At 38.9% G+C, this 14,455-nt stretch overlaps 1 protein-coding gene across 1 annotated transcript in view; it reads right to left on the bottom strand.

Annotated features, from left to right (window-relative positions):
- slc15a4 (solute carrier family 15 member 4) overlaps window positions 1-14,455 on the bottom strand; it is a 29,487-nt gene that overhangs the window by 8,524 nt on the left and 6,508 nt on the right. The window contains exons 6-8 of the mRNA XM_030738300.1: window positions 12,062-12,242; window positions 9,269-9,427; window positions 3,613-3,771 (exon numbers count right to left, since the gene is read on the bottom strand). Coding sequence (XP_030594160.1) covers window positions 3,613-3,771; window positions 9,269-9,427; window positions 12,062-12,242 — 499 coding nt within the window. The remainder of the gene's footprint in view (window positions 1-3,612; window positions 3,772-9,268; window positions 9,428-12,061; window positions 12,243-14,455) is intronic.

Here is a 14,455-nt window from a genome sequence, read left to right on the forward strand (position 1 = left end):
CTTGGTACAGCTCACCCAAGATGCTGTTTACCGCACGCCATGTTGCCCGCAGCCATGGAAATAAGTTGAATCTTTTCCACATAGAGAGGCAAGAGATGTAGAAAAAGCTAACATCCAACAAACTGTGAAAAACAGCCACAATAACAAACTGCCTAAATCCTGACTGCACGTACTGCCTAAGCTTTGTGCCATATGTTTTTAATCAGTCGCCAGGAGGGTGTTTTGTTCCATTTTTGCAGTTCACCTTTTTTGCAAAGCAAAGGGAGTCTTACAGGCAGCACAACTTTAGCTTACCTTCCCCTCAAGTGGCACACGGCTGAGCAAAGGATGGATTTATGAGGCATGCCAAACATCTTCTAGTGCTAACATCATCAGAAGTACCTCCCTACCTGTCGGCACACTGTATTAATGAGCTATTAGGTGTTTGTGGATAAACAATTTACAGTGTTGGCTTATTTACCGCATGCTCAGGGAAAAGTGCATCTGGGTTGGGAGCCTCTACTCGCTAGGGAGTCCATCCATCTGCTGCCACCACCACGCTATTCATTCTACCACTTGGACAGATTTACACAAACCTTTTGTCGTTAGTCTGACATGCCTATTTATAATGTGAAACACTCTTAAAACAAGAGACCTGCGCAGCCCCTCCTTTCGGTGCATAATTTACAAAGTCTTTAAGTGGATTTTAAATCAGCTCAAGCTTTGAACATTCTTAAGGTATGTTCCTGGAAGATTAATCTCTGCAGTCTGAATCTATACCTCTCTTGTGGTTTTATACCCAAAGTCAATGCAGAAATACAACAGTATGTGGTCTAGCACTGAGCATCTAACAGCATGCTTGGCAAAAAGGTGACAGGTGACTTATGGACAGCCCTGAGAATCTTTCACCGCTGTTCTGTTTTAATAATAATGACATGATAAGAATAGTTTGAAGAGAATACCAGCATTTTTTTGTTTTTAAGTTTAAGTAAAAACAAATCATCTCATGTGGGATTCCCATGCATCTGCATGCATTTCAAATGGTTACAGATAAATAATACAAGATGCCACACCCTCAAACTGTTGTTTTTGAGCAAGACCCATATTTAATGTCTGATATACAACTGTAAACCACACTGGCTGGGGAACAGTCCTGTGATTCTTTTCACTGCATTTCAAATCTGTGCTTTGAGCACTAGACACTAGAGCATCATTAGAAAATGGTTCTTTTGAACAATTTACCCGATTTTGAGAAATGAAACCCAGGTGGTTTACTTGGATCAAGCAGAGTTCAAACATCATCAATTCCCTGATGTCATCTTCCACAGTATTCAGTTTTACAGAAACGCTAAGCCCAAGCAAAAGCTGATCTTTGATAAAATTGCCACAAATACTGTTCGAGCCTCAGAAAATCTGAAATAAGGATTTGAAATAAATAAATAAAAACACAAAGGCTTTCAGCAGGATGTGAACTTATATCTCAACCATGCTTTGGTCAATCAAAACCAAATTTGGTACAGTTGTGGTCAGAAGACTCATCATGGACATGAATGTCAGGGTAATTTTGGGCTTTTAATGATTTCTTTGAACTGTTCTTTTTCCTGAACAGCATACATCTAATGACTTTAACAAACAAGACTGGGTGAACAAGTTTGAATTTATTTTGGATTTTCTCTTATAGGGCAGTACGGTGGCATGGTGGTTAGCACTGCTGCCTCACAGCTAGAATGACATCTAGAAGGTCTGGGTTTGACGCCACCTTGGCCCGAGCCTCTCTGTGTGGAGTTTGAATGTTCTTCCTGTGTCTGTGTGGGTTTCCTCCAGGTACTCCGGTTTCCTCCCACAGTCCAAAGACATGCAGTTACTGGGGGTAGATTAATTGGTCACTCTAAATTGCCCATAGGTTTGAATGTGAGTGTGAATGGTTGTCTGTCTCGGCCCTGCAACAGGCTGGCGACCTGTAGAGGGTGTACCGTGCCTCTCGCCCCATGTCAGCTGGGATAGGCTCCAGTGTCGTTATTTGACCACTCTTCTCTACAAAATTAGTCGGTTTCTTGGCACAGACATGGCTTTTAAGCATAATCTACAAATTTACAATAGGGTTGAGGTCAGGGCTTTGGGAAGGCCATTCCAGAAGAGCTTAACGTTAGCCTGCTTTGTCCGTTCCAAAATCAGTTTTGATGCGTGTCTGGGATCACTGTCTTGTTGGAACACCCAGTTGTTCAAGTTTCAATCATATCACTATTGATTTGAAGTTGAAGAATTTGGAGGTAGTCCTCCTTAATTATTCCATCCACTTTGTGCAATGTACCAGTACCACTGGCAGCAAAACAGCCCCACCAACAATACTGTACCGTGCTTAATAGCTAGTACAGTATTCTTAGGTTTAAAAGCCTTACCTTTACAAACACACCCCGTCATTGTGGCCAAATAGCTCAGTCTTTTTCTCATCTAATCAATTTTATCCATTCATTAATGCACGATGCGCTGTGCTGCACAGTTAAGCAGCATTTAAAATGCGATTCATCATAGAAGAATGCGATTAATGGTTTCAGATGCCTTTGTTTAGACAGTTTTTGACATTGTCCATTAAACAGGCATAAAATTTCATTTGATATCTGAGTGTTTCTTAGTTTTAGACTAGTCAGTCTCATTTTTTCCCTTGTTTAGTTGACTAAGAAATTAGTCGCCAGGAACATCCCTAGCGTGAACTGATGATCCTGGAATCTGCAGTTGTTTAGAAATGGCTCCAAGAGACCTTCCCAACTTGTGTAAATCTACAGTTCTCCACACTGAGTTCCTTGGACTTTACCATTGTTCTGAGTACTGGCCAGTCTAATGAGTGCTGTCAAATGTATTCTTTTTATCACTGGCAAAGAGAAACTACCAGCTGTAGTAAATTATGATCACTAACCTTGGATTTGTCAAGTTAAAAGACACTGTAGAACCTTCAACACCACTTATTAAAAGATTTAAGAGACTGTAATTATATATTTGACTCTGTATGTATAATTTTGACCATAAATAACTTCCATAAATTCAAACTTGCATCCAATTCTGTTTTGTTTTTAAAGCCATTAAAAATGTATGCTTTACAATCATTACACACAGTTCAAAGAAATCATTAAAAATCCGTAATTACCACTGCCCATGATTGTCTGTGTATGTAAACTTCTGACCACGGCTATACATGGACTTGAGAACCCACTTATAAAAAGCACATCAATTAAACACTAGAGGGTCCTAAAATAAGCAAGAAATGTGTGTGCGTGTGTTTTTTAAATCAGTTCTTACAGTACTAATAGGATCATGGTATTAGCCTTGATGCCAAATACCAGTAATATTTTGTTGCACTACTGTGACACCATTGCACTGATAAAAATCACAGATAAACAGACACCTATGAACACCTGCCCAAGTATTTGAAATCCCATTTGTGGTAGCTTCACATACAGTATAGTAGGTGTCTCCAGGACCAGATTTTGCAAGGAAGCACAGAGACATGTGTGCACTTAGGCACACACAAACACACTTAGACATAGAGCCACTTTAATTTGTCAAGTTCTCTACCTCTTGATCGCGGTATATGTGATTTACCCACATCATAAGAATATAAGCTACAATATCTCTTACCAAAGTCTTTGTGGGATGACATCCAGCCAATTGCCTTGAGGGAGACAATAGCCAACAAACCTGAGCCCACAAAGGACCCAATCCCAGAGAAAAAAAAGAAGAGCCCCATGATGGCACTCTGCATGGACTTCGGGGCTGCAGAATAGGCAAACTCCAGACCTGCAAATAAAGACAAGAAACACAAACGTAGAATTGATTAAATGTTCATGCAAGATATCCTCATATTCTTCAACTTGTAGTGAAATATGACAAAAGCTAGACTGCCAGTGACAAACATGATGTACCTTCCAATGTAATGCTACTTAAATATAGTATTTGACCAAATAAATTCTCAAGTCTGAGATAATGGCACAAGGCAACACAATCTACTAGGGTACAAGAGATATGATAAATATGTTGAATTCAGCACATAAAACCTTTTTTGAATTTGAATATTGCTTATCTCACTTTCAAGGTCATCTTGCCATGCACCTCTGGACCAATTTAAAATTACTCACTGGAAGTTCTGTTCTGCTCCCTTGCTCATAGAAACAAAAACTCTTGTGCTTCTACAGTTGTCACTCCAATGTGCTAAAAAGGTGAGCCTTTCAGTTTATATTATATTAGTTTATATGTTGGGAAAGTGGGCAAATTTGCATGGACACAAATATGGCAAGCAGGAGAGGTGTAGAATAAAGATTGTGTTGTGTGGCCGAAAAACAAAAAAACAACAACAACAAAAAAACAAACTGCTTTTTCCATTCAGCCATCCATTTTCTTCCACTTATCCTTTTCAGGATAATGGGGGGGCTGGAGCCTATCCCAGCTGACATAGGGCAAGAGGCACGATACACCCTGGACAGGTCGCCAACACAGAGAGACAGACAACCACTCACAGTCACACCTGTTTAGAATCACTAATTAACCTAACCCCACCAACTGCATTTCTTTGGACTGTGGGAGGAAACTGGAGAAACACAGGGAGAACATGCAAACTCCACACAGAAAGGCCCCTGGCCAAGATGGATTCAAACCACGCCACCATTGCTGCTCAAAAACTGCATGAACCACTGTTCAAGTCATTTCCACTGAATGTCCTCCCACAGAGACCCAGACTGTTTCAGAGTTTGCACACAACCCAGTGGTACATTCCTTGTTTTGGACACACTGTTTTCTAGCTTAGAAACTGTGGCAACATTACTAAAATAATAGGTCATCCGGCTTATGACATTATCACAATGCACAGGTTACTGCCCATAAAACAACACACACAACCTTGAGCACACTTTGCGTGAAGACAGGTGATCACTGTGTGCAAGTTTGATTAATCTCTGACCAATGCTGTGGGACGAAGAGTGATTCTTGTGAATAGTGGATGGACAGATACATGACTGACACCGTGCCATGGTATGAGCTCAAAGGACCTCATTGTGCACGTTGATCCTCCAAGGTAAAGAGGACGTAATCAAATGCAAGCGATGTGAACTAAAAACAGCCATGCTAGTATAGGCTCAGTGATACGAGGCAAGATGACCTTAAAGCTGAAATAAGATCAGTTTAAAATCAGGTATGCTTTTTTGCTTTGTAGGGATGGAGTACCAGAACTTTTAGATCACATTTCTTAATGTCACCAATTATCCAACTAATGACTGTTCACCTTTAAATTGCAAAAGACTTCCTTGGCAACTGCTTTGAAGCTAATTTTCCACGGTGGCACTGGACTGCTTGTAAGTACCAAATCTACTTGGTGCAGATTTAAAAAAAAAAAAAAAAAGTTTTTCTTGAAGACAGTGTGATGGAAGAAACAGACTGGGAAAAGAGCAAGAAACCTACAAGAAAGAGAGAGGAGTACGGGGGAAATCTGTGTGTCCTTTGCCTTAAAAAAAAAAAAAAAAAAAAAGATTCTGTCTTGCTGCAAGCTGACATTGATAATTTCATGGCACCTCAAACATAGGAGGCCCTATAGCTACATCTGTCAGAAGAGATTAGGGAGTCGTGCTTATGTGTGCCTTTTAACACCTTCCTTGGAGGGCAACATTGTGCAAATTAATGTGATGAACAGTTTTGAAAGAAAGAAAAAGACAGGAAGAAAGACGGAAAGACTACAGAAGGATCCTTTTAGAATAGAAAGGCAAAGAAATGATGTATCAAACAGCTATCATTGGGTACACATGAAAATAATCACCTACTTGCAGGGAGTGTATGATGACAAGTTTATTTTTAAAAAGACAAAAAAAACAAAATACCCCCCCCCCTCAAAAAAAAAAACCTTGAAAGTGTAACTTTGATGATGAAGAGTACATTTGTACATAGATCATGTATATATTGTTTTCTATTCAAGGTTGGAGGGATTTATATGTTCTTAAATATGTTTTTCTCTTATGAAAAAATAGAACGCTTGTGTTACTTTTTAAAGTACTGCGAGAAATATTTTTATAAAGCTTTTTGCATTTTCTTGCTGCCTGAAAGCAGAAAAACTTGAGTGGCATATGTGGAAAGCTTTACCCATCGCCGTAAAAAACTGGGGACTCCAGTGAGGAAGTGTGATAGCACCAGAGGTTTTACACAGATTTATTCAAACAGAAGATGACTAAGGGGAAATATTCCTCTTTACCAGACATATGCCACAATTCTGTCAGACATTTGTCTTGAACTAAGCCCTGTGGGATGGAGAGAGAGGGGAGAATAAGTTTATTTTAAGGATCCCTATAGCTTTGTTAAATCTGGATTTGACTTTCATAGGGCCCTTCTTTGTGCATATTCCTGTGTTTTATAGAAGCCTTATGGATTTCTGCTCAAGGGCTGTATAATAACCAAGCTCATTAAACAAATTTTGGTCTCCAGAGATTTTAAAGTTAAAGATGACGAATGTTTGCTGAAGGGAACTGGACTGGCTAGATATTCCTTCAAGTCCTAAATATTAATGGTTTAATTTTCACTCTTTATTAAGAAATAAAGAATGTACTTCATCGGAGACCACACAATATAACCTACAGTAGTAGGAGAATGACTCAGTCATGCCTAAAGGGCTTAACAAACTTGAGTCCCTAAGATAATTTGACACCTGAGGCCATGACTGTAAGAGAAATAAAGAAAGAAAAATATAGATTCCAATTAGATAGCTAAACAGAACGCAAGGCAGATGTCTGTATTCTGTATGCCTGCATACTGAAGGATTTAAAAAAAAAAAAAAAAAAAGGCCCACAGCTGCCACTGTGTTCGACACAAAGCAACCTTATACAGAATTTCACATTTAGTGCATTTCTTACAAACACAAACTCATCTTCAAATAAAGAAGAATATTGTTGTTGTTTCCATTCGTGTCTTAGATTGTGAGGCCACAATTTGATATAGCATCAGAGCAATTCCTCACTTTGTCACATTATTGTATTACCGGAGCAATATGCTCTTCCAAAAGCTGTTAATGAAAAGGCATTTACTGTTCAGGCCAGGGCTCGCAAGAAATGAAATGAGTCATTTCTTACTGAGCAGTTTCAGCTGATACCTGGAAAACAAACAAGACTGTAGCTGTCATTTGGAACAAGAGCTACTCTGACCTGCCTTCATTCAATGCAGTTCTTTTCTTTTTCATCATTTTGCAAAAATAAATAAATAACAGCAGCAGTAAATTTATTCCTCTGAGAAAAAGAAAAAAAACCTCAAAATTTTAAGCTAAAAACATGAGAAAAAAATGTTTTTGAATTGTTTTTTTAGAAACATTTTGTCTTCCATTTGTAGAAATGACTAATACTATTCAGAAAGAATCTCAGCCATTACAACTTTTCCTGTGGTGACAAAATAACAGAGGGAAAATGTCATTAAAAAGCCTTACAGTATTAGTTTAGCATATTAGCTACTTCCTACCAGACAAATGGTAGGAATTAGGGATTCAAATATTGCCATTTGATCCATTTGATGTAAAAAGCAATTCATACCAGAGCTGCAGATATTACAGTATTACAGTGATGTTATTTTATGGCTACAGAATCACCTGTTCTGTATATTATATTGTTGGCTTTGCATTAAATCAACTGCTCCTTTCTTCCTAGAGTTTACAGTACAGCGTAGGACTGCAACAATTCATTGAGTAACTCGAATGATTCGATTATTAACCCCCCCCCGTCACCGGTACAAAGGGGCTCCGTCAAAATATTTTTATTCTTTAATCACTGGTTAGCGACTAAAAATAGACCTGCAATAGAAACATATTTAGGACGCGCGTGTGAATACAAGCATTACAAAATTAAGCTCAAACAGCCCCCAGTAGTTCAACAAAAACACTGATAACACAACCGCAGCAGTTGTTTTACGTGCAGTCTGTCAGCACACATGCAGTAAGCACAAAGAGGCAGAGCCCTTATCGAGACGGTGAGCTCAGGTGGAGCGAAAGGAAACGTTTTTCTAGAGTCCAAAGCAGCAGCGCTTTTTCCTGTAAACACCGTTAAACCTTTACTGGGAAACAGCTGGAGGTCCTTCATCAACCACCTGATCAGCAAGTGAAGAAAAGAGAACTCCATAGCTGATCAATCCACCACTGTTTGTTTCACAAAGAGAAAAATCTGCAGTAAATCTACGGAAGTTAAAATATGCAGATGAATTGTTACTAAGACAAAAGTATTTCTTATTCGATTACCCGATTTATCGATGGACTAATCAATAGAATACTCCATTACTAAAATAATGGATAGTTGCAGCCCTAGTACAGTGCTTCTAAAAGTGTGACAAGGAGAGGTCTTAAGAGGATGTTTAAAACTCATTCTCTGCTTCTTTGTTCTGTATATGCAGATGTAAATGTCAGTTCTATCAAACTGCTGGACTGATAATTAAACTTTCATTTTCTATGGTGTAATGTGTCCTCATTAACAGTGTGTCAGCCGCGAAAGCTAACTAAGTGAATCAGTGTCAGTACAATTTAAGAGTGTGTCAGCACAATTTGTTAGCATTATCTCTCTGAGCTGTCCCTTGCTTGTGGAAGAAAAAAAGGCACATTGTAAGAGCCACTTCATATGATGGTGCGTATCTAAAAATGTCAGCACAACAAGTTATTGAACATTAAGGTGAAAACTTTATACCACGCCGTAGGTTGCATTGCAATTATCACTCTAACCTAGGAGCTAATCGTGCACATGCAGTATCTGCACATTTATACATCTCACTATCTTCTCTACCTGTTTTAAGAGCACTAATGTAAACCTAGTCACTGGATACAAAGCTGTCATTGTATTTGTTTAAAAAAAAAAAAAAATGGTTACTTCATCCACACCTTATTTCAAAAATGCCTCATTACTTAACAATGTCTTGCAGTAGTGCGATAAAATCTGGATAATCAATTATCAATTGATGTTGTGGGCTATTTACTCTGGAGTATGGACTGCAACCCAGAAACACATTAAGCTAGTGCAGCCCGGCAATAAATCAAACAAAGTGTTCAAAAAGGATTTACACATTAGTCTTCAGTGCATTGTGCTTACAGGAATAGGCACAATGGGTTTTAGCCCACAATCTGTTCTAAATGAATCAAAGTCCAAGCTGACCAACTCAAAGCACAAGTCTCTTACTCTGAAGAAGGATGTGTTATTTTACGGTTTGTCTGAATCATGTTTACCTAATCACAGTAACAAATGAGTGCTTTTACCATTTATTTGAAAATTTCACAGAGGATGTCAAATGACTGTACCTGCAATGCTGGCAAATATTTCGCTGATTCCTATCAGCACATACTGAGGCACCTGCCACCATATGGGTAAATCTGCTGCGTGGTAGACAACGCTGCCAAGCACCTGGTCAATGGTACCATTGGATTTGACGATCTCCAGGCGCTTTGTCTCCAAAATACCTAATGGGTTATGGACACAGAAAACAGTGCAAGGAAGAACAATTATGTTAGCTAAGAGCTAGAGAAGAAAAAAACAACGCCCATATTATATGATAAATTTTATTTATATATACATATATACCTCTTTTTTAGGTCAATGAGAAGGCTTACATATTTCCAGAAGGCAACTCTTAAGTCCATGACACCAACATACAGCTGCCAGACTCAGTTTTCAACAATTCAACACTCCATTAAGGATTTAGCTAATTTTAAGGCTACTCTACACTTCATTAAGATCACATCTGTACGCTTCCATATTCTGGCAGTTGGTAATGGGACAGTGCAGATGATTCAATAATAAGAACCAGGCAGTTGTCATCAACTGCTGCTGCTTCCTAAAAGCTTTATTCGATAGCTATTATCATGTAACCAGCGGCTATTTCCAGATAACTCCCAGAGACAGCCTCCTATCATAACTGCACTTAATGCTATATTTGAGAGGAGTTGTAGCCTTGTAATCCGGATATCCTATAATACCAGCTGTCCATCTCGAACAGCACGGCCACTGAGTCGCCCCGAGCAAGTCGCACACTATAAACACACATCTCTGCTTTTACCCCCTAACTAAATATCACACAACAGACAACCCAGTGTGATCCCTGGAAACTCTGCTCCAGTTTTTTCTGAAAAAGGAGGGGAAAAAAAAAGAGATAACTAGAGAAACAGTGAGACAGTGAGAGCACGAGGGAGAGAGATGCTTTGGGTGCAACAGCCATTGCCCTTTAACCAAATGAGATTAGACATAAACTCAAGACAAAGTGATAAAACATGCTTTAAAAAAACAAAAAAAACACACTGTCAGCATAGTTTCTGAGAGCTGGACAGCATGTGGCTGGAGTATGCAAGTGTTGTACACACACAATCACAAACAGTCCACTGTCTACTTAACAGCATGTCTTCAGTAGTCCCTTTGGACTGCATGGGCAGTCCACCTGTCCTCATGTCGTGTGTCAGCACAAACAGTTTCACAATATAAAACACTGCTGCACCAATCCAGACAAATACCTGGGTATTTCACACACAAGGAGATGAAAGAGATGCCGCCGCTGAACAACAGTGGTGTGGCGCGCTGACAATATCATCTGTTACAACTAGCTAGTCTCTGGATAAAAGATGCCACACATGGACATTCACAACTATCCATCTGTCAGTCTTTGAACTTCATGATTTTAGCTTGTGGACAGATAGAGATACTGTAAGTAGTGAGTAAAGTCAACTGAGAATGCAGTTCAAAATGTAATAATAGTGTAAGGCAGCTCCCAGGAATCACCGTGTGTAACTGAGTGAATGTGAATCGAGTCAGTTATGGGGATAAACGGTGCACAAGCTCAGCAAATTACTGCTGTATGAATAATTATTCAAATACGCGGCAGATGCAGTATCATTACACTCTATCTCAGTAATTCACTTTACAAAGCATATTACAAATGTTGACAGAGTCCTCTTATTTGTCTCCTAGAATCCAGGTCAGAAATTTGTTGCACACAACTTGTGTATTCATCTACCATCCCAAGACCAATTCACACACCACTGCTACGCCCTAAACCCTTTCTCTCCACTCCCAGGACTCAAAATTGCCTTCTGCAATATTCAGAATTCATTTTACCTGAATTTAAATGCAAGTATTGCACTTTCTTACAGTAAGCAGAATGGAGGCATAAATAGCTAATCAGCTTTGAAACATGACAAGAAAAATATTAAAAGTTCCTTGTCAGAAAACTCATTTCCTCCATATTTGCAGATTCCCCTCACAATTATCCTTAACTGCTGTCAGTTTTCAGAAAGCACATTTTAAACTGTCAATTTGCAATCTACAAAGGTACACTAGTCACTAATGTCAAAATATGTTCATATTGTACATCTGCATTTCCATGTAAGAGAAATGGGATCGTTTGTAGAATACAATGTACACTGACTCTCAGGAGTATTCCTGATTGGCTTTCTTCCTGCCTTCAGGCTCGGAACATTTTAGCCTGGATGCATCAGTGCAGCAGCAAACCGCGGACAGGCCTGGCTGAAGCTTTATTTCGAAAACAATCTACAGACTGGAAGAGAACACGGCTGGTGCAGTCACACAGGACTAAAAAGTTAGATGCCACAGCCTTCTCTAAGCTACTGAGTGAGGGGGGGAAAAAAATCCCAATATCTGGGCTGCTTTTCTTTTGCCAGATGGAAAGTCATGTTTTTTTTATTCCAGGTTAGACTATACATCTGTGACAAACCATCTTCTGAATCCCACATGAAGCAACACCAGAACAGCAATCACGAGTTCAAAAAAATAAAATAAAATAGAGAGAGAGAGAAAAAGAAGATTAACAAAACACCAGTAAATCATACTAAAAGGAGATCAAAAATTGCCTCAGTGACAATATTCATCACATGTTGTGAAGTTATTTTATATTAGAACCATGTCACAAAAAAAAACCATAGATAAAGTAGATGTGGCACTACAGCTGTATTGCTTGTTGCCCTGGAAGTACTGATTACATGTGCCATCCACCACAGAAAATGAGCTCTAACTTTGCTGTTTTCCTTTGTGTTTGCCTGTCCTACTTTAGTGGCAGGTACCGAGAACTTGACTGCTGGTGCACTCACCCGCTGCCACGGCCGAGCACATGACAAAGAACATCCCTACTGCGATCCTTTTCAGAGGGGAGGGCAGCAGGCCGCGGCGTTTCAGGATTGGGTCCACCACTTTGTCCTTCAGTGGAATCAGCATGAGGATGAGCACTGCGTCAAACATGGTGAGCCAGGCAGCCGGGAAGCGGAACGTCATCTTGGGAATCCAGAGGAGAAACGAGGGATAAAAGAGAACAAAAAGCAACTAAGTATGAAAACTACACAGTTCACCAAATGTTTGTATTCACATGAGTGTGTGCATCCTTTAGACTTCATACTGCTCTGGCACCCCCAGGTGGTCAAAACCAAACATAATGCAATGAAGAAGAAAAAAAAAAACAACATAAATACCATCCACAGTAATGCAAACAGGCAGTCAATACTGAATAAATATTAGGATTATTATTCACACCAGCAGTAGCAGCAGCAGTACTAGTATTAAATCGGATTCATGTGTTTTCTTTTTACATTCTTATCTATCAAAACTTACATATGAGACAAAATTTACAAAGCTGATTTTGAATTATTATGATAAAGGGTAATCCATGGAAAGAATTATTGTGCTGTGTAAACAGACTGAATGACATATCAATCAAATTGAAAATCCACTGTAAGCACACAGAGTATCTACAAGTTGAGGTAATATTTCACTGACTGAGCAGTGAAACGGTGCAAACTGCTGGAGCTGTTTTTTTTTGTTTTTTTGGGGGGTGGGGGGGGGGGGGGGGTGGGTCTGAGCTCCTGATGCATCTCTGGTTTAACACTTCTGATAGGATCATTTATTCTCAAATTGAATTTCCATTTCTTAGAGCAACCGCTGGCAATCTGTACGCGTCTCCTTAGAGAGTGTTTTTCTCTCTTGTTTGTACATTATCATATTCAAAAATGATGGGAAGTGCTAAATGAGACTTCTTCTTTGCCAAGGCAAGCCTGGCATGAATGACTGAGGTGCCTCAGTGGGCCCAAATCTCAGTGTTCCTCAAATGAAAACCACACACACATACTGCATACTGGTTCACGAAATGATTTAACAATTTGGGAAACAATAAACACCTATTTCAAGATGTATATTTTCTGCTACTCTTAATCTTGCAAAAATTGGAAAGCTCCACCATTTAGGGATCAAAAAAGATCATTAAAATATAGCCACATTTTGTAGATTGTGATGATTTTAGCTATTATTTCCCTAGACCTTTAGTTCAGCAAGAAAGGAGACTTACTGAATTTCTCACCTGAGAAATATGCTTTTCCAAACACTCAATCACCAACTGAGGCAATAATATTACATCTGCAATACTTATTTGTCTGTTTAAAGGTAAAAGTTGGCTTGGGGTTCTGTGGGAGTCATAAAAGCAGTAAAATTATACATCTCGAGCTTTGTAAATACATTAGAAACAACTATTATTTTACTCAAGAATGGTCAGTTTTCCAACTACACGTACTGGTTAAATTTAACAATGAAAAATCTAAATGAAAGTGTGCACCTTATAATCTTTCATGAATGACAGTACGAGTTTTCTATACCACAAGCTGTCATGAGGCGCAGCAGATATTCGGTTGGGGAGAAGCTTCAGACAAACGTCTGCAGCCTCGTGTAGTTACTGTACGCATTTCTGCATTTTTCTCACACATTAGTGGATGTACAGAAAAACACGCTGCTCACTAGCATTATCCAAGTGTTTTTGTTTAACTTTGTGAAGTTAAGCAAACACCACACATACTTTAATTAATCACTGTGAAATTTCAGGCTTAAATTGGCTTTCGTATGAATCCATGCATCATATTTTGAGATACAAGTTTTCATACTTGTGATACTCTCTATAGTCAGGTAAGCTTGTGTACATAAGCTCAAATCTCAGCATCTAAGCACTATGAGCTTTTGCAAATATCACTGAATTTCTCTTAACTTAAAATCAGAGTTTATACATGTGTTAAAGAAGAAGAACAATGGAACAAATCATTTTAGATCGCTGCCAAGCCATTTCTGAAATAACTGCAGAAACATGAACTTGATTATTAGTACCAGCTAGCGTGAGTTGTTGGGGGAAATTTCTGAACCGTGTCATAACGTTTACTGCAGCTTCACTGCTTGGACCTTTATAATCTATTGTAACAGGATGAAAAAAAAATATCTCTGCTTGAAATTCTCACTGCGTACAGAAATATGTAATCGCTGCAGAAGAACTGTAAGTTGTCTGGCCCTGAAAGAGTTACAAGGTGTGAAGGTTTGTATGGATCATAAGTTAGAACTGAAAACCACTTTAATTTTAAAATGTGATTTTCAAATAAAAGTCGATTCTTTACAAGCTGTAAAGAAAACCAAAACTAGTGCAAATAGTCAAACAATTACTGTAAATTTATGATTTTAAT

Source organism: Archocentrus centrarchus, chromosome 9, assembly GCF_007364275.1.
Source record: "Archocentrus centrarchus isolate MPI-CPG fArcCen1 chromosome 9, fArcCen1, whole genome shotgun sequence".
NCBI lineage: Eukaryota > Metazoa > Chordata > Actinopteri > Cichliformes > Cichlidae > Archocentrus > Archocentrus centrarchus.